Below are 26,749 nucleotides of genomic sequence, written 5' to 3' on the forward strand. Positions count from 1 at the left end.
GAGAGGAAGGAAATCCGTTTGTTAGTATCAGTATCAGATTAAATTTCACAAATGAGTACTGCAGGGTGTACTGGAGTTTAATTTGATGTTTTCATTTAAAAACCCTTAACAAATCAGTTATTCCTGAAATAATTAAAGTATTATTACTTCATAGTTCATCATTTCTACTTCAGGTTGTTTGCTGAACCTCTTTTTCCTTTTCCAGTCATGTGACCTGTCCCTAACAAAGAACGGTATCTAAAAAAGCTCAGTAAAGCACATTTTACAATGATTATTTCTGAGTTCAGAGCAAACATTGGCAATAGCTCCTTGACCCTGTTGGCTGCTGTCACCATAAGATGAGATTCATTGACGTTAGTTGCTGATATTTATCAGTCTTTAATCAATTTTTTTAAGAAGGCGTCTTCATTTCCTGAAGCAAAGAGGGCACGAGGCAAACTTATCACCACAGTTTTGTATTTCGTTTAATTAGTTTCTGTGTTAGTCTTAGTATTATTGCATGGAGGGCATATGTCAGAGGGAAGATTTAGGAAAGTTTGTACAGGTATTACAATAAAAACAGTTTTTAAAGCAGTGACTCACAGTCTTGCATCCAGAGTCTCAGTTAACACGTCTATCAATGTCTCAACAGGGAAGTTTTTATCAAACTACTGATGTACCAGTAGTTCTGAACCAGTTGCATGTGACACCCCTAACAATGCAAGCTTTGTCCCTGATGTAATTTAAACAGGTGAGTTTTTAATAAATTCACCCCTCTAGAGATGTTATGATCATAAGTTCCTACAGAATGAAATAGTTTGTGTATCAGGCTGTAAAAATGTTTATTCCTACTGTAACGCTAGACATTTTAACATGGGAGTCTACGGAGGAGCAACTCACTCACTCAAGCAGGACATTAGAGGAACTGCAGGGTGGTTTTTTTGGTGTTTTACATGTTTATAGAGTCAGGTCTGTCCACAGTTAAAGCCATTAGATCTAACTGAATTTTCAGACGGTTTTATTTAGGATTTATTCTTTTATTTAGGATTAGAGCATCTGTGAAGGAAAAAAAGTGGGATCTTTTGGAAATTTCTTTCTAGAATTTTGAGAAAAAAAATCTGAATTGTGACTGTGCTTTTATACTATATTTTTTCTATTTTTCTAAATATTCACAATAAATAAGTAAAATTAAAATCCAAAAGAGCCCCCATTCCCTTCCAGTGGCCTTCCTCTTCATGTTTGTTTTTAATGCAGTTCTTGGCCCCTCCTCCTCTTCACATGCGCCTCTGCCCAGACTTTGCGGACGGTCCCTGACTTCCCAGTGAAGCGTTCAGGGAGCCGCTCAGACTCACTGCCTGTCGAAGTGTGAGCAGCAGGAGGGGAAAGTTGGTGTGTTGGGAGAAACCACCCAGACCCCAGTCCTCTGCAGCGGTGTCCAGCTGTGCTGTTGTGGGCTTTTTATTTTTTTAACCATGCATGTGGAGCAGCTGATCGTCGGAGCGGTAAGCTTTGTGTGTGTGCGGAGTGGTGTGGGTGTTTGCGTGGCAGCTGTTTTCACCGCGAGAGTCTGATAATGTTAGAGAAAAGGCACAAAAATAAAAAATCCACACATCTGAAAGTGTTTAAAATCACATAGTCGTCAGTTAGGAGCGCGTTAAATTGTATTTAAGGAATATTTTTGTGTTGTGGAGAAGGAAAAAAATCATTAAACTTGATATTTCCAGTTCTAAAAACCTGTAATTGAAAGCGAGAGACTTTCTTCTTCTCTTTCTGTTTCAGAAATGATTAACCTGAAAGCAAAGAAGGTTGTTCCTCCTCCTCTTTAAAGCCCGAGTGTTTGTTGTTGTTCATTCATCTTCAACCATGAGCACCCTCCAGCAGCTGGGCACCATGGCCTTCCTCATGAAGAAGAAGAAGTTCAAGTTTCAGGTGCACTTCACTCTGGAGGAGCTGACAGCGGTGCCTTTTGTGAACGGAGTGCTTTTCTGTAAGATCCGCCTGATTGATGGTGGGGACTTTGCCATCTTATCGTCCAGGTATGTAGGACACCTTCCTCGTTGCATACCACTGAAAGCTGCACTGCATGAACTGACTGCTGTAAATGTAATCCCTCTTCGAGTCTGAGTGGATGTCTCCGCTCTGCCTCTGTTTCTGCCGGGTTTTCCACCTCAGATGAGCCTTAACAGACCTTAAACTGGCAGCCATGTGTTACTTCACCCTTGGCTGTGCTGGGAAAGTCTCCCAACTCCACCTTTCACTACACTCACACTGGGATTTACCCAGAAGTAACACACCCTTTGGTCCTTTTGGCTCATCTCTGGGGTGGTGCAGTGGTGTGTTGTTAGTTTGCTGAAGGGCTCCTGGGCAAAGGGGACTGAGGAGCGATAACGTCAGAGGCTGGAAAATGATGCCAGTGTAGTGGAATCCTATAACAGCCACTTCAGGTTCCAAAAATGAGTCACTCCCCCATAGACTATATATTTAAACGATGGCTGTAAATAAATTCTCCTCCCGCACATTTGCACATTAAGTTGGAAATCTTTACATTTTTTTTTTATTTCTGCCCCCAACATCTGTCACAGCAGATGGTTGGTTCTGCAGGAGGTTTCTTCCTGTTAAATAGGATTTTTTCCTTCCCACTGTCGATATGTGCTTTGTCATAGGGAGTTGTCAGATTATTGGGGTTTTCTCTGTATTATTGTAGGTAGGGTCTTTACCTTACAGTATAAAGCATCTTGTGGTGACTGTTGTCGTGATTTGGCACGATATAAATCAAACTGAATTGAATTGCTGTAAATTTGGACATTTTAACATGGGAGTGTATGGGGACTGATTCACCGCTGGAGCCAGCCTCAGGTGGGCATTAGAGGAGTTGGAGTTTGTGGGTCTTCCAGGTTTACATCAGTTTTGAGCAGCTGAGGTTGCTATTGAAAGATTTGCTAGACATTTTAAAAAACCCACTTGGTCACTTTGTTTCTCAGAGATAGTTGAGTAGAACATTTCACCTCATGTTTACATATAAAAGGTGAGACTGTATAGCGAGCAGGTGAAAAGCTTGTCTGTCCAACAGCCTGGCGACCTGAAATGATCCAAACTGGTTTAGTCAGGAATTAAATCTGCCAAAAACTCCCCATCAAACCACACCTCTTCTTTATTATTCTGCTTCTCTGTGTGGGTTAAACAAATGAAATAAAACACTGTAGTGGATACACAATGTGTTGTATCCAAGCTGTAGCCTCTGGGGCTGAAAAAGTGAGACAGTCTCTGTAGACTCCTGTGTTACAGTGTCCAGCAGAAATAAACATGATTCAAAAAACTGATTTAGCCTCTGTGGATAATTTCCCCCTTCATAAAAACTCTATGGGGGTGAATCATTTTCTAACTCTTCTGATTGGATACTGAAAGTGGGAAAAAAAAGATTAGAGGTCATCGGCAGTAAAAGCACAGGTTTAATCCAGTCTTGATTTATAGCAGAGCTGGAAAAGACAGAAGAAGACAGTGACATGCTAAAAATATGCCGAGCTGAGGGGGAGATGGACAGAATGACATAAAGAAACACAGAGGAAAGACTTTAACACTGAGACTTTGAACCTTTGACCTGGAAACAGAGAATGAGCATCAAGAGGTTCAGACAGATATCTAGGCCAGGTGGATAAAAACCCTTTAAAGTGATCTGTAAAATCTGCAGGCCAGTGCTGCAGTGAACTGAGAGAATGCCGAGTCAGCATGTTTACTGCATGCAAATAACTCTGTTACTCTGAGTTCCAGGTATTCATGTATGACAGTTACCTAACTTCCCTGTGAATGTAAATGGGTGGTGCATTAAGGCTGCAAGACAAACAACAGAGCAACAGGGCAGAAATGTTATTGTACAAATATATTCATACAAATATTTGGATTGGAGGCTTTTATTTTAAAGCACTGTTTGACTGTAGTTTCAAAAGTCAGACTTTTCTTTTGAGTCCCTGATTGTATGTATGGGCAAAAAACCGACTATTGCACGCTGCAATGAAGCGTGCAATAGTGTTAGTCTTTTTGAGGTTTTCGTAGCACATCTTCCCACTGTAGCCCTTATCAAACCACTATCAGGACCCAGCCTATGAGGTGACGGAAAACATGTCAGATAAACAATAATAATCTGACATATTCTGTTCCTGCTGCCAAAAGCCCAAAGAAGGAGGGCTTGTTTATCCTACCACATATAAATGTCATGCATATATACTGTGCATCAGTAACACATTAATGTAGGCCAGTAAAATCAAAACACTGCAAACAGTAAACAAAGGAGCATACGTGGCCTAAGTTGTATGTAGCATTATTAACATGGATATCTTATCTTTGGGTTAATTTAAGCATGTCAGTAGACTGCATTGGTCTGGCCCTTGATGTGTATCCTGCAAACATGGCAGAATCAGCGATGTTATCACTGACGTCAAAACTGGTCATAATGTGATGGTAAAAGCTGCACGGCTGCTGCTGGTGTTTCCATGCAGAATAGAGGTCAAGAAATGAATGTCAATCAGATCCTTTCAACAGCCAAAACAAATGGAAATGTCTTTGTTCTTGAAATCAAATTCACTGGCATCCACAGGCTTGTATTGCCGGACTTTTACGCTACTTACTTATACCAGCGTGTAAGCTTTGTATCATTGTGTTTTTCATGGGAAACTTACTTATCTGGCCTTTCACAGCCATCACCTCTCAGCCTTTGTCAGTGACATAAACACCATGATGCCCCTGGGGTCAGTGTCTTTATCGGCAAGCTCAGGAGGAAAGGTCAGGGTCTCCAGAGAAAGAGGTCAAGAGTTTCTTACTCTGCACTCAGTGGTGGAGAGTGTTTTGTTTGTTTCATTTCATTCTAACTGATAAAAGGACAGCACAACAACATTCCTGTACATACTTTTGCATTTGACTAGACTAGGAGAGAGATCTTATTAACTGCTTGACCAATTTAGAGTAATAGAGTGACTCGACCCCGTCCTGGTGAGGTGAGGTAGACACCGGACAGGCCAGTAAAGCCATTAAATGTACACCTAACACCTGCCCACTAAAAGAAAATGGTGAAGAAAATGACTGCTCTTGGAGTCCTGCCACGGGATTCTTGCATGCATTTTCACCATAAAGTTTTTTCATGATAACCTTTGGGTGTAACAAATACGTAAAAATTGCATATAAAAAGTAGTAGACGTGGATCTGAACCTAACCCTGAACAGGTGAAGGCCAACCTGGTGCGTGCGAGGAGCTCAAGGAAGCCTCCCACATTAATTTCCAAAGAACAGGCTGAGTAATATCAACCACCCTCCAACAATCACATAATCCACTCATCATGAATCAGAGTAGCCATGAATGGGCCATTTTATTGCACATTTGTACATGTGTGGAACGTATTTGTATTTTGGCATTATATCAAGTCCATTGCTCACCAAGTAAATACCTGTGGAGGTGTACTTGAAGGAGGGAGAGCATCAGTCCAGTCCGATCCGTGCTTTTGTCCTTTTGTGAGGCATGTTTTCACTCGCTTTCTTTCTGTGTTTGCTGGTTTTTGAATGCATCCTCTCTCACAGAGGTGTGCCTCTGTGCTCAGAAGCTAAAAATCCTACACTGTTATTGATTCTTTGAACTCCTTACCAATTATACAGGGACGTCTTGTACTTGAAGGCCATTAGGGGTGCACTATGCGTGATAATCAGTTACTCTTTGTTCTTTGTGATTTGGCTGGAAATTAAACGGTTATCTGTTTGTGCCGTTTATCAGCTGCCAAGAACCAAGTCAAGCTCACATTTAAAGAAATTCCTCTCTTGTACTTTAAACAATGGAAAACAGGCGTCACCCGAGACTTCAGCCAGTGTTGCACAATCGACAAACAACTGATTTATTGAAGACCTCCAGCTCCACAGCACAACAAGTGGCTGATTTTATCAGCAGGGTCCTTCAGTGTTGTTCAGGCATTCCTCTGTAGCCTACAAGGTTAATACTCCAACACCGAGACATACCTTTATATTCACAGATTTGTTTTTCCTACAATCTGCAAAGGCACCAAATCTTTTGGCACTTTCAGCTTCGCTGAGATAAAACAGCCATGCTGTCTACTGCTGATAAGAAAGTGAATTAGACCTCTTTATCTTTTGAGCCCTGTTATGCACCTGACCACATATTCATTTTTTTACACTGCAGCAGCCTCCAAATATCTCTACACCATTGACCTGGAGTGGTACTCCCAATACACTGTATTTCATTTAAAATGCCCTAAAGTATCTTTAAGATTTGCAGCTATGTGAATAGACCTAAATTGAATTGAACTGAATTGTTGCCTAAAAGTTGGTAGGCACTTCCTTAGCATGAAAGCCAAAAGCATGGTGAATGCTTAAAAAAAGCATAGCTATACCTAGAAGCACCATGAAAGCTCGTAAATATAACCACAGACTGTATATAAGAACAGCATCTACTGATTTTTGGACTTAAGGTTTGAAGTTTCTGTGACATCCATAGAGATGAATTAGGATGTTTACTGTAGTTATTAGCTATTAGCAGTTAATGCTACTTTGGTTCAGCAAGCTGCATGTGTAAACTTTCCATAAAGTTTCTATCACCGGAGCACAGATTTACCAAAGGGGAAGATTATCTATAGAGACTAAAGTATTTTATTTTATATCAGGATGCAAACACGTTGATTTCTGCTGTAAATCTGGACATTTAAACTTTGGAGTCTATGTGGACTGACTCACTTTTGGAGTAAGCCTCAAGTGGACATTAGAGGAACTGCAGGTTTTGCCACTTCTGTGTTGGCTGCCTTTTGTTATCACTATTTTATCATGTCTCATTTGCTTTATCTATACAACCAGATAAATGTAAAGTGAGGTGTTTCATGTTGGATTCATCTATTGACCGGATTAGTTCCAGGTCTTTTCAGGTCACTTGGCAAAAAGTCATGACTGTTGGACAGACAAACTGTCTTCTGTTTCCAGTTGTTAGCTAAGCTGAGTGCTTGCTGGTTAGAGCCTTGCCTTTTGCATATAAACATGAGGATAAATGGTCTATCTAGAAAAGTGACCAAGTGGAAGTTCATGTGTCGTTGGTTGTCTTGGAATGGGATTATAGTGCGATCAACCCAAATAAAGAAGACCAAAATGCTGACAAAACAGAGAAGGGCTAGCAGAAAGGTAAACAAGAAAACGCTTCTCTTAAACATGTCACATGAAAACATATCAGCTTCTTTAAGGCTCAGTCTGATATGAATTTAATTAATTAATAAATCTTGAATTTATTGTCCCACAGCTACTTTTTAGCCTGTGGTGTCCAGCATACAGTGCTGTGAGGAAACCTCAGGAGGCACGGTTTCTAGTAGAAGTACTCCTTAAAAAAGGGAAGTGAGAGCTGTCTGGTCTTCTGTCTGGCTTTACTAGAAATAGTCGTTTTTCTGTTTGACTGCTCAGCGTCAGGTGTGTTTCAAACTGCTGGAATACAACAAACTTTAAAGTTCCTACAAATACGGCTGGAATTGGGAAGTTTGTTTAAATAGAGACATACATGGAAACATGTAACGGTAATAAAAAAATGTACTGGAAAAAGGAACTAAACTCAGTGAGTTTAGCATACTGGGGCCAAGCTTAGTCATTTATCATGACTGCTGTTCGTAGATGGTATATGCGTTGTGTGCTGTAAAAGAGGTACCTTTTATAATTAACATAGTTTTTGAAGGATGTGGTTAACAAACCTCTGCCTTTAGATTGTTTTTTAAGTTCCTCTTTTCTGTTTTAAGATCTGGAAGTCTCTTTAGATTCTCAGAAAACCCAGAGTACTCCCTGCATCACTGCACTGATACCATAAGATGTATAATCAGGTTGTGCCAATCTCGCACTTGTGCACGGCCTGTTAAACAGTCAAAATGCATGAAATACTGCGGGCCTGGATGAGGCTTTGTTTAATGTTTTATAGAGCACTGTAAATACACTCATGTGTTGGTTTATTACTTTCAGAGCAGAAATATAGCTGAAACCATACATCAGGTTCATCACATGGGATTTTTCTTTAAAATTATTCCTGTAAGTATTCTCAGAATATTCCTGGTTGACTGTCTGTTGGTTGGTTTGTTTGGAGATAATGATAGCTGTTATGGAGAAAAACTTCTAGTTTGATTACTAGAAAAGGTGGGACGCAGACTACTGTCTACATCCCACCTTTAGACACACCTGCATTGTTCCCTTGATCTGCTGACATTGGCTTCCAAGAGGGTCCTGTCTTACAAACCCATATTATGAGGCTAGAGAGGTGGTGCTGGTATTTGGAAGGATATGGTTTAATAGCCAAGAAACATCTAGACTTTTTGTTTGGTTTTTGCACTTCCCTTTCAGGATGATGATGATGGAAACCTGCACGTGGAAAAAATACGTTGATAACTTGCTAATTTCCAGCTCCATATTCTTGTGATGGAATGTGTCAGAGTAGCTATGCATGATTCACAATTCATAATAATGTTTGTTCTTAAGCTGACCCTCAGTTCATCTGCTGTCTAAAATCTGCTCTCTAGCTCCTCCCTCTTTAAGACAATTTTTATCCATCCATCCATCCATCCATCCATCCATCCATCCATCCATCCATTCATCCATCTTTTCAGCAACTTGACCATTTCCTGCCAGTTATCTGAATTCGGGTCACAGGTATGGCAGCCTAAGCAGAGCCAAACAGCAGCCCAAACTTCACCCTGGCTACCTCCTCCAGCTAATTTAGAGGAAGACCAAGTTGTTTCCAAGCCAGACAAATATAATCTCTGCAGTGAGTCCTGGGTCTGCCCCAAGGCCTTCTCCTCAAAACACGCCCGCATCACCTCAACTGGCTTCTTTCAATGTGGAGAAGCAGTGGCTTTGCTCTGAACCCCTTTCAAATGACTAAACTCTTCACTCTGTCTCCAAGTGAGAGTCCTACCACACTTTGTGGATACAAGAGTTTCTTTCAATCTCATTCCTTAAGTCAGTACCCAGAACTCGTATGCATAGGTGGATGATCTGATATCCTCGTGTCAGTGTTGTTCCCACATCATCATAATAAATGTTGTTCCAGGTTCAACATTGCAAGTGACCAATCACATTGTTGTGACGTCATACTTTTGCAAGCCAAGCCATTCATTCATTTATGAAATTCCAATGTTGCAAGAACAATATGTATAATGCTTACCCTTTATTAAAGAACAGTATCATGAAATGCAAAGAATTCAAATTGCTGGATCGGCGGACAGAGGCGGTTTCTCGCAAGTTAAGTAGATTTTTTTTAAGGCATTTTTTTCTGAAGTTGCAAAAGTATGACGTCACAACAGTGTGATTGGTCACTTGCAATGTTGAACCTGGAACAACATTTATTATGATGATGTGGGAACAACACTGACACAAGGATATCAGATCGTGCATGCATAGGTAAGGGTAGGAATGTTGATTGACCGATAAAGCTGCAGCTTTGCTTTTATACTGAGCTCTCTCTTCACCACAACAGCCCCTATCCATCATCAAGTTCACACTCCACTCTCCTGTTACTGTGAAAAAGACCTCAACGTACTTAAACTCTTCCACCTGGGGTAGTAACTTATTCCGGACTTGGACTAGGCACTCTACCTTATCCCTGAGAACAATAGTCTTGGTCTTGGAGGTGCTGAATCTCAACCCCTGATGAAGTCAACAGAACCACATCATCTGTAAAGAGCACAGATGAAATCCTGAGGCCACCAAAGTGGACACTCTCCAACACTGGGCTACACTTGGATATTCACCTAGATACACCTAGATAATCAGTGACACAGGAAAGTGGTGGTGGTAGCCTGACTGCCTCCCGGAAAAAGAAAAAAAATTGAACAGAAGGTGGGTGTGGCCTGGGGTGACCATATTAGGGATTATCCTCTCACTGTGACATCATACATGACCAACGGACCAAAACTGAGGTTTTGGCTCACAGGGATTACTTTTACATACACTGAACTCACGATTAAAAACTTCATTAACATGAAAATAGATAGTGTGCTGAAGCAGTGTCACGATAGTTCTAATCCACTGACTGGTTAGGGGCCTCTTTGTGGTAGTGGTACTCTGGCCTCCCACAGTCCAAACACATGCTTGTAAGGTTAACTGGTGGTTCTGAATGTTTGTCTCTCTCTGTATTAGTCTTTTGATGGATTAGTCACCTGCTGAAGTCTACCCTGCCTTTTAAACTATACCAGCTGGGATTACTGAATAGGATGGATGGATGGATGACATGAACATCCACCAGTGGAACAGCATATGTGTGACAGAAAAAAAGGGAAGGAATAATAGATGTGCTTTAAAACCCCATCCATTGTTTACCTCGATGCTGGGATGGGCTCCACAGGTTAATACCGGCTCACTTTGTTACTCTACCCTTTTTGTTGTGCTTTACATTCCCTAACACAAAGTTGAGGTACAGACTTGCACATTTGGGAGCAGCTCAATATATCACCGCCTGTGTCTGTCCCACCTTAAAGCTGCCACCACCCTCGACATACATCTGCTAACCACAGCCTGCTGTTATATAACAACTTATACATCACACTCTGCCAGGTCATGCAAACACACTCCCAAACACACATATACACAACCTGTCACGCTGTCTTTAAATGATTAAAAAAAAAGTTATGGCAGGGCAGAAGGTCAGGGTTTGTGTGTGTGTGTGTGTGTGTGTGTGTGTGTGTGTGTGTGTGGCGCTCATTTGTAACTCGGCCTCATTCCTCAGATTCTTTCTCCAGAAAACAACGACAGAGAGTAATCAGGGAGAGCTGGTTGAGTAAAGGTTTTGAACCCAAACACAGTTGTAGCAGCACTTCAATGTTCATGGAAAACACTCGACTGATTTAACTCGACACAAGTGAGCACTTCCTGCAGTTTGTAACCAAACAAGCTGCAGTGGAGACAAGGCTTTACCGGGCTATCTGTAATGCCTCATTTGCCTCATTGTACACAGAAACTGTCTCATAGTAAAAACCACACAAAGAAATGATTTACATGCAGCACAACAGTTAGAGTAAAATCTAGATTTATATACTTATCCATGTGTATTTCACCACTGACATCAAATCTTTCTTCTTTTTTTTTTTGAGGTAGAGCTAGTCAACACACATAGAAACTCAAAACAATGTCACAAATTTGATGCCAAAAATCAAGAAAAACAAAATGATATGCAATTAATCCTACTCATAGCCTCTCATTCAGACATGACAAATGCACTGAAGATGTGAGAGAGATTTTAGTGTATTTTTGTATTTTCACTTGAGCCATAAATACTTTATTTGTTTTTATATGATAAGTGTCAGAGCAGCCATAGATTTGTCCTTTAATGTGTCAATGACTCTGTAACCATGAATTTTGTGCAGGGTGTGGAGAATGGCCTGGTCCCCGATGAATCTGTTAACGGACCGTCTTTCCTCCAATAAACATGGCTAAAACTTAGACATGTTGACTGATTGCTTCCAGTCTCTGCACTAAGTGTGATTCAAGATGACTTTAAAGCATCAAAAGGACTGCAGCGGAATTTTGATTTGAATTCAGATGCTGCATGGATGCAGATATAATGCACTGAAATGTGCTGTGTCATTCTAAGTGTTTGTATTTTCTGAACTTACTTAGATTTTGTTGCTCCACTCTCCATAGTTGTCACAAAGTGACCATTTGACCTGTGCTTGTATCTACCTGTCGTACAAAGGTGCGTTTGTGAGGGCGGACGGGCTGTAAGAATAGAAGCTGCAGAACCAGTCTGACCGTTTCCTGCCTCCGTCAGGCAGCCGGCCGCCTCCGAGAGTTTCATGAGTTGCAAATTTCAGGTCACCCTTCAGATAAGTGAAGTGGGAAAAGTTCCAGCGATAAAGCTAACGTGGGAAAAGAATGCCTCAGATACTGAGTCATGTACTTATCATGGATTGCATTAAAGCAAGCAAAAAAGTAAAAGTTATGTAACGCAGTGTGTGTTTCTCTCTGGGGCTGTTACTCAGGATTATTAGGAAGAAAAGAGAGGACAGAAACGGCATAAAATACCAAAGAAATTAGTAATGACATGTCCCAGCATGCAGTTTATCTGTTTTTCATTTCCTGTTTGTCTAAAGTTGGAGTGATGTTTTAAACAGTTCAGCTTTTGTATCACACGATGTATAGGGATTTTATGTAAACTAAATTTCTGTAAACTAAACCTCAGCAGGCCTTAATAATAGATAAAATACCACTGTGTGTCTCTTAGCTACATTTTTTCATGTATAAAACTCTTATTATTACCAATAAACAATAACACTAAATGTCCTTTAGTCCTTTAACAATAACATAACTTAAAAAGATAAGACTGTTTCCAGCTCCCTCCGTTTGCGCTAAAGGCCAACAAACTGATTCTAAGACTTAAAAATCTAAAGGGTACAAGGATTTTGATGCAAGTCAGCGCAGTTAGGTTATTTTTTGCCTCTGCGCACGGCCACGGGGGATACATGAACCAAACAATCAAGATGTGATTGAAGTGCAAACCTTCAGCTTTATTTCTAAGGGTTCAACACAAGTATTAACTGACAGAGGATCAAAATTAGTGTGGAACCCATGGACGTCATGAAATGCTGTGTTTCCTCACTTCAGATGCTCTGCCAGGCCTTTATTATGGCCACCTTCTGTTGCTGCTTGTTTGTGTCTCTCTGTAGTTTTGCATATAATAACTGAAAACTGCTCTGTTAGACTGAGATCAGGCGACTGCCTTGTTCCTTGTCTGTGCCTTGAGAATCTCTAGAGTTGCTTTTGCAGTTTGTCTGTTTGTTAGCAGTCTAGCCTGCACAGTTTTCATGATATGATTTTCCAATTTTGTGTGATGGTAGATACCAATAACAGCTCAAAAACTGGGTCAAGGTCACATCAAATATGAAAATCAGTAAAAACTCAACATGAGTACTTTGGTTGGCTTGACACTGACTTTCATTGTTAGCGCCCAAGGTCAAAGATGACCATAAAAAACAATTTCACTAGCTGGGCCCACGTCCTCATTTTAAGTTTGACAGCGTTTTAGTAGGTAAAGGTGAATGCTTGGACATGAATTGAGCTGCGGTTTGGGGAAGGCCTCGAAGGGGACTGGCGACGGCTCCCGGGCCTGGCAGTTCCCCGTGTACTAAATAGGAGTGAAGAAGTTAAAGAATTGAGAACAAGGAGGGAGGGAGGGCGGGGCACGTAAACGAGAATGAACAGCTTGCAGAACTGGGGGAACCTATATAGATGACAACCGGAAGGAGCGTGTTTGGAGGCGTGGTCCCGCTCCTGAAATTCCGATACATAATCTCCAATTCAATTATAGCACTTGCCTTTGGGGTGTACCTATGCTCTTGTTTGCACTGTGAAGCTCTATGTGGAGAGTTTTGCAGAGTCTTAGTATTAATTCATCCTGCTGCTTCATCAGTAAAACCAGTGACCTGGGTCCACTGGCATAATGCTCCCTCCACCATGTTTGACAGATGATGTGGTGTACTTCAGATCATAATCATGTTTTTCTCCTTTTCCAAACTTTTCAAGTTAATCTTGGTTTCATCAATATAATAAAATAAAAATATATTTTTTCCAGATCCATTATGACTCTTTTAGATATTTTCCACCGGAGTCTAATCTGATTGTCCTGTTCTTGAGTGTAACCAGCGGTTTGCACCTTCTGGTAAACCTTGTGCATTTCCATACTAACCAGGCTAGCTAGCTGATAACTCCGCCCCCTCCAAATATGGCCACTTCTGTATTATGGCTAAAAGGTTACATTTGTGGTGGCTATGTCCATCTTGGAAACAACTCAGAGAGCCGCAAGTCAGATATGTTAGAGACGTGTGTTGGTGTACATAAAATATAGGGAAGGATCAGCTGGAGCTGCATGGTTTTCATGTTCCAAAGGGCAAAAATACGGGACTATCTGTTCTCAGCAGTGCAGCCGGCTGAGTCTGCATATGTGTATGTTGTGTAAGTGGACAAATCTCATGCGGCGTTTCCTTTGACATGAGCGATGCAGGGAGAGATAACAACAGAGTTTAACTTTCAGGTTGAGACAAGCCCGGCATGCAGACGGATGGCCTGCGTGCAGAAAAGTGAGCTCAATTCATTGACTGCTTTAGTGTTAGTTTACACTGCTGCAGTTTCTTCCTCTTTGTAGGTTGACAGCGTGTCTGCACAGGAGGGGCAGTGTGGGCAGCAGTGGCTTCACTTCACAGGTGCAAAGCTAAACTACTGTAGTTAAACACAAAAAATAGAGGTGGGCTTTGTTTTTGTAGACTCTCAGACATGCAGCTGCAGGAAAAGTGCATTTCTGTCCCAGCAGGTTCATTCTACAATAATGTGTCCCCTTAGGCCTAATTTTTGGAAACCATGTAAAGGTCCCCAAGCTGTAAAATGTACATATTTGCACTGTCAATTAACCAGATCAACAGTGGCCCTTCCAGGTTATCCATGTGAGAATCATATCACTAAACCCTGCAGCACAGATATCGAAGACTGTCTTTTCTTACAGGATTTCTTTGTGTTGCATCAGAGTTTGTACAGTTTGTCCAACCCTGTTTTCGCCCCTTCGCTTTGGCTTATATTTTAAGTTATTTATGACACCTATAGTGCTGTTCGACTGGAAACCGTGAGGGCAAGAAATAAAAACAATATACAGATAAACACCAAATCTGTTTCCAATCAGAGTAAGTGGAAACCCCCTCAGCAGAGTCTGACGTGCCACGTCCCGGGATGAGATCATCTGGGCCATCAGCTGCTCGGCCTCGAGGACGTTCTCTAGAAAAACAGCCAGAGAAAACAGTCCGTGTCGTCCTATTGATCCTGCAGATAATAACACTTCTAATATAAACACATTTGCTCTTTCACATGCTCAGCCTCCAGCATATTTCCCCAGCTGTTACAATACCCACAGTTCACTTTGTGCTAATGGGCCAATAAATCCGCTGCAGCCTTGTTTGTTTTCCCCTGCATGATGAAGGCTGGGGTTACATTATTCTGTCTGACAAACTGAATAATGCTGGAATGCTTTTTAATCAGAGTAAAGCATCACATCAGTTAAACCTCTGGGATATCGATTTGGAGGGTGGAAGGGTTTTACAGGTGGGGGCCACTGATTCTTTTTGCCTCCTCATCTTTTCTGGCTGTTTTTTCACTCGTTTTGCATTCAGTGAGCATCAGTGTCACTGCTGGTAGCACGAGGCGATACCTGGACTCTACAGAGGTTTCACAGGTAGTCCAGCTCCTCCAGGAAGGCACAGAAATACATCCCACTGCCAGAAGGTTTGCTGTGTCTCCCACAGTCTCTAACACTTTGATTTTACCTGTAGATTTGATCCTCAGAACCATTCAAATGAAGGTCTCCAAAGATAAAATCATAAAGATGATAATATTTGAGCTGCTTTTTAATAGATGTGTGGTAAAGAGAGGATACATAGGCCATAAACAAAGTCCAAGAAGGTGAAGTGAAGCACAACTATGTGTATATTAAGAAGTCCGATTAAAGCCTTAATTCTCTGCAGTTTGGCTTGTAGGGGGGAAAATTGAGGTAAAGGTGCAAACATTTATAGTATAAATTCCAGGATTTACTCTTTACACCTGTTTACACTGTAAACTGTGTGACAGTCTACTACAGCAGGTACATCTGTGTGTGTGTTTGCAGGGAGGAGGTACAGCAGAACTCCGTCCGATGGAGGAAGAAGTTCTCCTTTGTGTGCAAGATGAGCGCCAATCCGATCAGTGGAGTGTTGGACCCCTGCATCTGCAGAGTGTCTGTACGCAAGGTAAACTACAACTCCCATGCTCCTCTGGGACATAGAGTGCCTGATTACCTCAACACAAAGCCAAACAATTTTTTTTTAGATTATTGCAGAAAATTAGCTCTGTGGGAACATTTAACTGACACTAAATTTTTAAATGAACTGCATCATCAAGCTTTTCAGGCGAGCAGCATCCTCCTTAATTCAAAGGTGATGCCTGCACCTGTCCCACTTTCAGCTCCATACTGGAACCATGTGACGCGTCATGAGATGGTCAGCAGGGTGAATCACCAGTGTTTCTGTGTTTCTGTGTCTCTACAGGAGCTCAAAGGAGGAAAGGCCTTCTCAAAGGTGAGTTTATAACCTGTTTATGTCCTAAAACTGTTGGATGAACTGTTGGACTCATAAACTTTATAGTGCACAGATTTACAGTGCATTAAACACAGTAAAGTCTTCATCTGACAGAGACATGTGACGGGACAGTCAGAGGGTGATGACTATGAGCAGTAGCCAGTAAAACACTGTGTTTACTGTCTGCTCATGTAGGTTACAGTCAGCTGTTTGAGCTACAGTAGCTGTGACGAATGACTGGAATATTGTCACCTGACTGCAGAGCCATTTTATATCTGCAGGTTGACTGCAGGGCTCCCTCTATGCTGAGTAATATGTGTGTTTATCTGTTTGGGGTCCTTTGCTCCCTCTTTACATGGTTTAATGTCTCCCTGGGGTTGTTTTATGGCTCTTCACCATTATTTCTTGCCTTTATTTGATTCTTTCGTGCAGTTTTGGTTTTGATTCAGTTACACTTTGAAGTGTTTTGGCAGCTTTGAGGTTATTTGGTGTTGTTTTGGATGGGTTTCTGTCTCCATGGGGTGGTTTTATGCACATTTGAGGTTTTCTTGTACTTCTTTTGGGTTGTTTGGTGTCTCTTTGGGGTCATTGTTTGCCTCTTTGGTGGTTTAATGGTCTATTTGGCGTAGTTTGTGTATCTGTGTTTTGTGCCTCCTTAAGGTTCCTTTGTGTACCTTTGGGTTCATTTAGTGGCTCTGAAAGGTTTAGTGTTTCATTTGGGTTGTTTTATGCCTCTTTGGGTTTTTTGTGTACTTTTAAGTCTTTTAATTACTTTTTGGATGTTGTTGTGCATCTTTAGGGTTGTTTTGTGCATCTCTGTAGCTTCATGCACCTCTCAAACGACAAGCATTGGTTTTATTTGATTATTGTCGGTTTGCATCCAGTTTTTTTGCACCTCATAGTTGTTTTACATATTTTTGTTTCGCTCTTCTTTGTAATTATTCAGTTCCTCCTTTACTGATTGAAACCTCTTTGTAGTTTTGGGCTTATGTATCTCTTTTTGTTTGTTTCCTGTGACAAACTGTGGGAAAGACAGACCAGTCAGATAAAAGCATGGTTGTAGGCTGAGTGAAGGAACAACTATTTATTTGGTCTGGGACAAATATTGATGATATTTTCAGATTCAGTCCAAGCAGAAATTAGAATGTGCGGCAGCACTTTTGCTGTTTGTGTAAACTCACACACATGCAATCCACCACCACGAGTTGTGGCCCGTCCAGTAGGAAGTAGAGCTGAGTGGGCAGAAAACAGTGAGTGAGGAGGTTAAAGGAGGTCATTGACTTGCACATTAAGTCACTCTCTCCTGTTTTCCTTCATTGACTTCCTCACATGAGGGCATGGATTGTCAGCGGCAGACAAAAACAAATGTTTTTAACCAAGTGGTAGAAGAAGAAGAAGTCCTGCTGCTTCAGATCTGTGAGGGGAACAAATTAAAAGCCCATGAACCACACCTGATGGAGACCGTGGTCGTTACAACATGGCTTTTTCATTTTCTGTTGCTTTCTGACGTCTGTCTGTCTGTCTCCAGCTGGGTTTTGCTGATCTCAACATTTCCGAGTTTGCTGGTTCAGGCTCGACCGTCCGCTGCTGCATCCTGGAGGGCTATGACACCAAAAACACTCGGCAAGACAACTCTATTCTCAAGGCAGGAAAACACACACACACACACACACACACACACACACACACACACACACACACACACACACACACACACACACACTGATCTGATTAGTGCTCTGTTTTTTTTTATAGGTAACAATTGGGATGACCCTTCTGTCGGGGGATCCCTGCTTTAAAACGTGAGCTCCTTCAATTTGTCTGAGCAACACATGTAACAATTAAAGCTGTGGGGATTTTTCTCTGTAACACATAAATTATATTTCCAGGCCTCCCAGTACGGCCAAATCCATTTCCATCGGGGATGAGGACCCCAACCTGCAGCTGGACTGTAAGGGGGAGAGCACTGACGCCACTTTGCAGCCACCAGGGGGCATCGTGGAGGGACCTCGGTCCTTCAAACCCCGACAGTCATCAGTGCGCAGCTCAGGTAAGTCGTTGGTGTAGATGTACCTTGATTAATGTAGCGTATTTTTAGGGATCCTAAGGATGTTTTCACGGTTCGAGGTGTTAATGCCGGAGCTATGTTTGTGTGTGCAGGGCTGCCCGAGGAGGGAGGGAGTGTCTCCAGTCCGGACGAAGTCTTTCAGATCGGTCATTTTCGCAGCTCCAGCTATGCCAGCCAGCACAGCAAGATATCAGGTCAGAGAGCTTTAACTTCCTCGTGCTGTAGGAAACGTGCAAAACATGAAGGAAATAAACACAAATAAACATCTGTTTCCATTCTTTCCTTTCTATCTCATCCACCCTGTTCACTTTACTTATCTTTTTTGTTCCTCTCCTCATCCCCTTCCTCTCATTTTTATTCCTTTCCACTTCCCATTCCTTTCCTCTTTCTTCTCTTCCTATCAATCTTCTTTTTCTTTTCCACTTCCTGTTCCTGTTCCTCCCTTTTTTATTTTATTTACAATTTCCATCCACTTCCTTTTATTTCCTCTCCTTTTTCTTCTCTTTCCTTTTGTCTTTCCTTTATCCTTTCCTTTCTCATGTCCTTTCCTCTCCTTTTCCTGTTCTTCCTCTGTTCTTTCTCTTCTCATTCATCTTTTTCCTTTCCACTTCCTTTCCTTTCCTTTCCTTCCCTCAGGTTACAGCACCGGTCACTCTCGCTGCTCCAGCCTGAACGATCTCAGCCACCACAGGAACGCCTCCTCTAGCAGCGGCGCCTCCTGCGGGCTCGGCCACCCCTCCCAGCCTCTTCCCTCCACCCCCACTGAGCCGCACCGCCAAGCGACCCCCACCAAGCCAGAGAGACCTCCTCCTCCCTCTGCTGTGGCCATCTTGTCCAACAGATCCTCCAGGTAGATAGACTCACACACAGCTGCGCCTCAGAGGAAACCCACCTGCCGCTGCATGTTCTCAGCCTCGCTGTTGTCATGGCGAGGCATGTCAGGACTCCGTGGCGTCGATAAAAGGCCGGAGATGATTCTCAGGCATGTGTGAACCTACATGCCTGAGATTCTCTGGAAGAGTGTGAAGCATTTGGCTGGAATTCACACACACCGATACATCTGCTACTCGGAGACCTGCAGTTTTCAGCTTCATCTTGCTTGCACACACTTGCATATATTAGTTAAAAAGTTAACAAGGAACCAGCTCCTAGCAGCCAAACCCTTTCCCCTCCCCACTGATTAAAAATATTAATATGTTGATTTTATTTTTTTTAGTAAGATATCAGTAGATGATTCATGAAGGTGAAACGACAGGTGGGGCAGGTGTCACTACAGAAGAATTACAACCCACAGAGCTCCAGAATGAATTTGTCAGCGCTTCACTGTGAAGCTGTGTTTGTGTTTCAGACGTGACTTTTTCTCTGGTTTTTGTTCGGTCCAACAAACAGGAGGAAGAAGGAACCCGTGGAGAGGCAGCCCAGCTGTGTGGATGACACCCGCATCGATGCAGACGCCATCGTAGACACGATCGTAAAGAGCCAGGACTTTGACAGCAGCAACAACGAAGGTCGGCCAGAGTCCCGCTTATTTGGACTTAGTTTCAGCCACAGGATGAATATCAAAGGCGGTATCAGCTTCTGGCTCTGAAACATGTGTCAAACTTGCATTAAATCCTCCTGCTGGCCACCAGAGGGCGACTCCTGCAGCAGCATAAAGATGTCAGATAGCACAGAACTCATCACTTTCCTGATGAAGTCCTGATGAGAATCAGGTTGAACTGGCTTCAATATGATGCTCATCTTATAATTTAATGTCCTCATGAACGTCCAGGAGGACAATTAATCTGTCTGCTGCAAAGCTCACAGGATGATTTTGGTTAAGAAGTGTCTGACACTTTTACACTTTCCATTGTTACAGTGTACACCTGTAGTTGAGTCAGAGCAAAGTTGGGTTAAGCTCTCATCGTACGAGAAACACCAGAGTTTGGAACTAGCTCAAGGCTTGCTCCTCCAAAGGGTTTTTGGTGTGCTTGTTTTGGTTCACCTGCACAAGTGAGCCACACTAAGGGTGGAAAAGACCCAGAGTTTGATTTACACTGACTAAACAGCGCAGGTGTGAAAACAGACTTTATCCACTTATAAAGAGCCTGGAAATAATTCCACTTTTGAACCCAATTTAACATAAAAGGATGTTTTTTTGAAGACTAACGAGTGGCCAATCAGATTTAACTCAGAAATCAGTGTTGAGGGACCAGCAGCACGAGGCCTGATGGCGGTGATGGTATGTGTGGGCTCAGTTTCACTTCACGACAAAGAAATTCTTTGTGTATTGTGACCTCAGTCTTCTTGAGTACTCATTACTGGACGTTCCACACTTTAGGATATCGCCCCCTGGTGACTGTACACAGCTACGACATGTAGACACTCGCTCACATAAATCAAAACTTGTAAAAAACTGTAAAAAGTAGAATTTTAGAAAAGATGAAAACTTTTTGAAAGAGTATTATGTTGGAAAAAAACCCTTTAACTTTAGCCTTTGTGTCATTGTGGGCAAAGCTGTGGAAATATTTACAAGCAAAGTAATGGGCTACTGTATGTCCATCCTTAATATGCAGTCTGTGGTTTTGGGACAACATGTGAGCGTCACTGCAGTAACGTCTCTTCTGGGCTCATTTTTTTCAGACAGCAACTTGAGACTGTTTATCAGCAAAGATGGGACCACAGCCCTCAGCGGGACGCATCTCGCCAACAGGTATCATCTCACTCGCTGTATCTTTCTCTCGACCATGATCATCTTTCATAAAAACCCACCTGTTTCTGTTCTTTTCACAGAGTAACTCCTGGCATCTTTGAGCCGGTGGTCATCGAGACTCACTGATACCCACACTCCTCTCGCCTCATTGCCGTCTCTCTGACGTCCGATTGTCTCCGTGTGTGCAAACATGTGCACAAAACTTTATGTGTGATCACCGTGGTGCAGATGTTGAGCCTTCTAGTGTTTTTAATCAGGTGGTGGGACGGGTGTAACACACGAGTACAGTGTTTTCTCAGACAGTAGACTGATTTTAACTTGTTTTTAACCTCTAACGAAGAAAACCGGCCATCATTTCTAATTTTACTGGTTCTAAGCACTTTTAAAAATGCTCCAGCCTGCTTCTATGTGTCGCGTTATGTTACAGCTCTTTTGGTTAGACTGTGCCCTCTGTTTTAAAGTAAAACTCTTCCTCGTGGAGTAGCCTGTCTTTTAGCGGCGGAAGCCTCTATTTTGTGTTTTCTGCAGGAAGTGCTGATCAGGTTTAAATGTGATGTTGAAGAGCCTGATGAGTACCAGGGGGAAGCATGCACAGAAATCAGTAATTCATGCTCTCAAAGAAACTAGGTTATGGGCCTAAATCTACAATTTAACCTGTAAACCCAGCAGTCAAACTGTAACAAAAGTGAGGCAGATATAAAATAACTAAAAGCAGATCCAGAAAACAGCTTCCAAATGACAACAGTCGGACGTAAAACATGAAATGAGATCCAAGCATCCCGAAAGAGATTTGAAATAAAACATAAAGAAACATAAAATGACCATAATAAGCAAACATTCAAAAATTAATAACAACGCTAAAGGGTCTGTAACTGCTATAATCAGCTGCACAGTTTCGTAAAACAGCCTCAGAGACGCAAAGACGTATCCTGATTCCTACGTCAGGCTTGTGCTCAGAGGCGTGTTTTCTCATAATCCGTCCATGAGTGCAGTGCAGCAGCAAGGGAGGCCTAACATATATGAGGCCATGGAAAACCTCAAAGTGAGCCACTTGCATTCAGACAGAATTCACCTGTTAAACATTAATCAGTGACGCTGACATTCGAGAAAACCTGTTTATGTTTTCTTCACTAAGCTGGGAGCATCAGTTACTAATTTGTGTGCTCAGGTTAGTTTTTATTTTTCCCTTCTGTGACTTCAGGACTTTTTCAGTTTTTCACTCTGTTGTTCGGCTTTTCTTCTTTTCGCTACACTGGGTGTGTTTCAGACGAGTCCCCGAGGACGTCTGTAAAAGTTGTTGACTCTGTGACATAATCAGTCACTGAACACTGGTACCAGTGAGAAGCACACCCAGTCAACCTCTGACCAGGGCTTCGTGCACACATTACTTGAACAACACCTTAGGAACCACTGAATTCTGGGAACTGTAGTGCGACACTGAAACAAGGGTGCTTCTGTCAGCTGGTTGGGACTTTAGAGTTTCTGAGAAAATACAGGACAGAAGATAAAGTCAGACTGTGAAAGCTTCCCTTTAACCAGTGGACAGATTTATGGTTTAGTGTTAGGTTGTATTTTAGCCACATGCTAAATAGATATATTTTCAACTTTCAGATAAAGTGTCATACTTGCAAGGACGTATTAGGGCTATTGGAGATGTGGAAAAAGTATGAGGCTGCGTGAGGTTTGTCAGGGGTAAAATTCAGAGGTAAAAAGTGACAAATGTATGAGACCAAACTGAAAAATTTACGGGACAAAAATGGCAAATTTGAGAAAGAAAAAGAAGGATAGATTAACAACAAACTGTCCAGTTTACAAGAATTAATCTGGGAAATTTTGGAGAAAAAGCAGGCAAAAACTAGAGCAATCTTGTCAAATGTAATAGGATAAACAGGCAGATTTATGGGGAAAAAAAATTAACAAACTTCTGACACATTTAAAGAAAAAAACATATCAAATTTATTGAGAAAAACAAAAAAAATGGTGATCTTTAGTCAAGGATACATTTTGTTTCATTTTTCAAGGTTAAGTTTGAAAAATTCACCAACAGCATCACATATTAATATAAAAGCAATCGATCTACACGCTTGTTTTGATGGAAAAGGTCCCTGAGCGCTTGTCCTGCAGCTTTTTCCTCTGAATTTTACACCCCTTACATTTTTGTCCCTTCAGTGCTTTCAATACGTCCCATTTCATTTCTGTGTGAGAAGAAATCGATGCTAACTTAACCCTGGATAGATTTGGTAGAGTAAATTTGAAGGAAGTCATGAACAACATGTAGAGGCAGTAAACAGGAGCTGAAGCATCACTTTCACCCCTGTTATGACGCTATCTCGTCAATATTTCTGCCTTTGGATTTGATGAGGACCCAAAAGTCCCCGAGAGACGCTCTTCGTTCAGGCTGAGCAAAAATCAGCCTGGAACTGAAACTAAAGCTTTTATCCTTTTATTTTATTTTAATGTTATTTGATCACTGTGTTTTTACTTATTTACACTGTTTTGCACATGTGAACTCTCCGAGGAGAATTAGAAACCACTAGAAGGAAACAGAGGTGGCACAGTTGTCCGAAACAACATGAAATCTTCTGTTTTTAAATTTCTGTTGGCTTAATGCCCGCAGAGCCTATGTTCATATGGCTGGCCATATGTAACCATCCATCCTCTGCACTTACTAAGTACTTATTAACTTTTAAATTCCAGTGATCTCATAAACCTGTCATAAATGTGAGGTTTTGTGGGGGCTTTACTTCCTTTCTCAGCCACATTTTATTTCCAATTTTGGCCTTTCTCTGATATTAAGTACACACAAATAAGCTGAATCCAGAATGTGTGCATTTTAAGGCAGGAGATCTTTATTGAGGGCCTGCTCTGCTCCACTGGAGTAGCTTTTAATGGTACTAGCCCCTCAGTTCATCCACTCTCTAAGAGAAATAGTTTAAGCACCTGTCTCTTTATGAGAACCCTCTTGTTATAAGCCAACTTTCCAATGACTGGTCAGCTTCTGGAAGCCTGCAGAGGAGCAAATCAGGGTTTCTGAGCTGTATTGTCTATTTCGTGCAAAACTGACATCAGCACATCATGAGAGCAGAATGTTTATTGGCTCACAGGAACTACTCTTATCAGTGTTTACCTCATTTTTGTAAAATATGTAACATTATAATATTATATATTTAACAGAAAGTAAGAAATAAACCCTTTTTAACAACAAGTGACATCACAACAAGCTAAGAAATTGACGTTAGCAGGCAAAATGACTATAATCACAATATTAGCATTGCCTATTTTTGCATCCATCCATTTAGGTGCTCATTCACCTTTGGAACCATAATCAATGTCGTTTTACTTGCTCATTGCCTGCCATCGTTGTGGCTTCACACTGTCAAACAAAGCAGTGTTTTTACCAAAAAGATTAACTTCAGTCAGAACTCTGCATTTTGTAGCTTTGGGCAGTTTAAGTTTTGTGCATGTGCTGCAACAAGGAAAGTAAAACTCCTTTTTCCTCAGTGCTTTTGCAAGGCTTGTGCAGACTAGCTGTTGAGCTAGCAGTGATACTGTGGGCTGGTGTTGGCTGTAGTGAGGTCAGTCCCACAGCTGCAGCAGCACAAAGCCTCTGTTGTTCGAATACTGACAGTATACAATAGATCTTCACCCCCCCACGGGACTCATTTGTGCATTTGTGATTATGTTCATGCTGCAAGATGTGCATGCGGGCCATGCATCTCTGACTGATATGAAAGGATGTACTGTATAATAGACAGTTTTTTTAAGCTTTCTGGTGCATCAAGTCATGCAAAAGTATAAGTAAGTTGTAAACAAGTACTGGATACTTGGGACATCTAGAGTTTTGTTAGGTTCACTACTCCTCAAAAGTTAAGGATTGCTTAGAAAAGTCCTTCTTTGCTGAAAATAAAGTAGATTTTTTTTAATTTAATATAACATTAAATTCATGTTAACTATTTTAAATAAAAATTTGTGATTAATGAAACCGGTTATTATAAACCCTCCAATATTGTGTTAACCATTGGAAGTTTATCATATTAAAAAGCCTACTAATCATTAGATAAAGTCGTATCCGGATGTTATCCACAGCTTTCATAATTTGTGGAATATGGAAGCTTATTTCTGCCACTGAAAGAATAAGTTCTTTTCTCAGATGTTTGGCTAGTAACTTAGATTTTTTAGATAATAACCTGAAATTTTCACTTAATCTGGCAAAAACTGTTTTTGTTTTTGTGTTTATTTTCAATAATGGGACAGGCAGAGGTACAGGCAGACATTTTCATGCAGTCATGCGTACTACTCCCTCCACAGAACACAGTAACTGGCTGTCACCAGAAAAGAAAGAGGTTCACAACTGATACAGTCCATAAGGGTGTTTGGATAAAAGAGGTGGCAGGTGTTCAGATTGCGGCTTCATTAGACGGTAACCATAAAAGTCAGACTATGTTTATTAATGAAGGGAGTAGTACACACTGTTGCATTAGGTAACAGTCTGTCATAGATACATGTATGTATAATACATTAATTTTTTGAAGCACTTTTCTAAGTGATCCCCAACTTTAACCTGTACTATTTAATAATTATACACCTACCTTTATCGCCATACTTTCCATTAACAGTCCATGTTTGTCATTGTTGTGTGTGTGTGTATGTATGTATGAAATGTGTGATGTGGTAACCATATAGTCTATTTTCCTTTTATTTTCAGACCAGCAGGCTGGTCTACAGCACAGATCTGTGTGTAAAAGCTTATATTTTATGGTAAGATGTGACTAAACAGTAATTATTTACAGTGCAGCCTGGGGTTACTGGGGAAAGTGTGCAGTAAAGGGATCTGTCTGCTACTGTGATTTGTTCTAGAAATACTTACTCTTTCTTTGTACTTGACCATATGTAACCTTGTGATCTTATTAAGCAAGTGTTTCTATTTCTGCATGTGGTGAAATGTTTTTTATTATTATTATTATCATTTCTGATGATTTGAAATTAAATTGTTGGGGCCAGGGTTATATTGCAGTGGTAGCTGTGGTACTGATTTAACAAGATGGGGTTTGGTAAAGGGAATATATACTTCACAAAACATTTTCCACCATATTTTAAAATGTATTTATATTAAAGGTAAAATCACTAAATGTGTAGAAATATAATAAATGCATATAAAATATCTAATATAAGCATTAATGTTGGGTGAAAATAATTTTGTTGAATAAATTGGTGCATTTCTGGATTTTTGAGAATGAAAAATCAGTTGGTTTTTTTTTGTTTTCAAATGCTTTCTAACTCCGTGCACACATATTTTCACTCCTTGTGTTAAAATATTGGGAAATATTCCAAGAATAACTACAATGTTAATAAATAACAGAGGAGTTGTGATGAACATGAAAACCAAATAAACTGTCAAAGTCTGGATTTATCTTCTTTCTTTGACTGCCGAGGATTTATCTCTTTGTTTGCACATGTCACGTGATACTACACCTTAACACAAGTGTTATTATATACAGTCACACTGGAAAAGTTTGTAAGTACATGCAATGAAAATATGGAGACAAACAAAAGTTGAAACGATGCCTTCAGGAGACAGTGGTATATTTGAACAACAAGAGGGAAACCTGACTTTCTGATCATCAGCCAAACAAAACTATTATCGTTTTAAGTGAAATTATTCTATAGAAAAGAATAACTACACCTCTGGCATCAGAAGTCACTTTTGCCATCTTTAGCAGAAATTACTTTTTGGCATTTTGCATGATCGTCCACCAGTCTCTGATGCTAACCTGCCAAAATCTTTCATCCACTTTTCAAAAAAAAAAAAAAAAAGGAAAAATTATCTTTACTTCTAGATCTGTGCTTTGAATAAGGCATTATTATCCAGGGTGCCACAAACTCACCGTACATATCAACCCTGCAGCTGGGGAGCTGT

The 26,749-nt window shown here is 41.0% G+C and overlaps 1 protein-coding gene across 1 annotated transcript; it reads left to right on the forward strand.

The window, feature by feature from the left end:
* Positions 1–1,344: 1,344 nt before the first annotated feature.
* On the forward strand, positions 1,345–26,217 carry LOC134619168 (early estrogen-induced gene 1 protein-like). Its single transcript, XM_063464941.1, has 12 exons — positions 1,345–1,481; positions 1,759–2,015; positions 15,625–15,745; positions 16,043–16,072; positions 17,601–17,717; positions 17,828–17,874; positions 17,962–18,122; positions 18,233–18,334; positions 18,777–18,990; positions 19,530–19,648; positions 20,763–20,832; positions 20,913–26,217. Exons 2-12 carry the CDS (start codon positions 1,843–1,845, stop codon positions 20,956–20,958), a joined length of 1,200 nt encoding a protein of 399 aa, XP_063321011.1. The 5' UTR covers positions 1,345–1,481; positions 1,759–1,842; the 3' UTR covers positions 20,959–26,217.
* Positions 26,218–26,749: the final 532 nt, after the last annotated feature.

This window comes from Pelmatolapia mariae, linkage group LG20 (assembly GCF_036321145.2).
Source record: "Pelmatolapia mariae isolate MD_Pm_ZW linkage group LG20, Pm_UMD_F_2, whole genome shotgun sequence".
In the NCBI taxonomy this organism is placed as follows: Eukaryota; Metazoa; Chordata; class Actinopteri; order Cichliformes; family Cichlidae; genus Pelmatolapia; species Pelmatolapia mariae.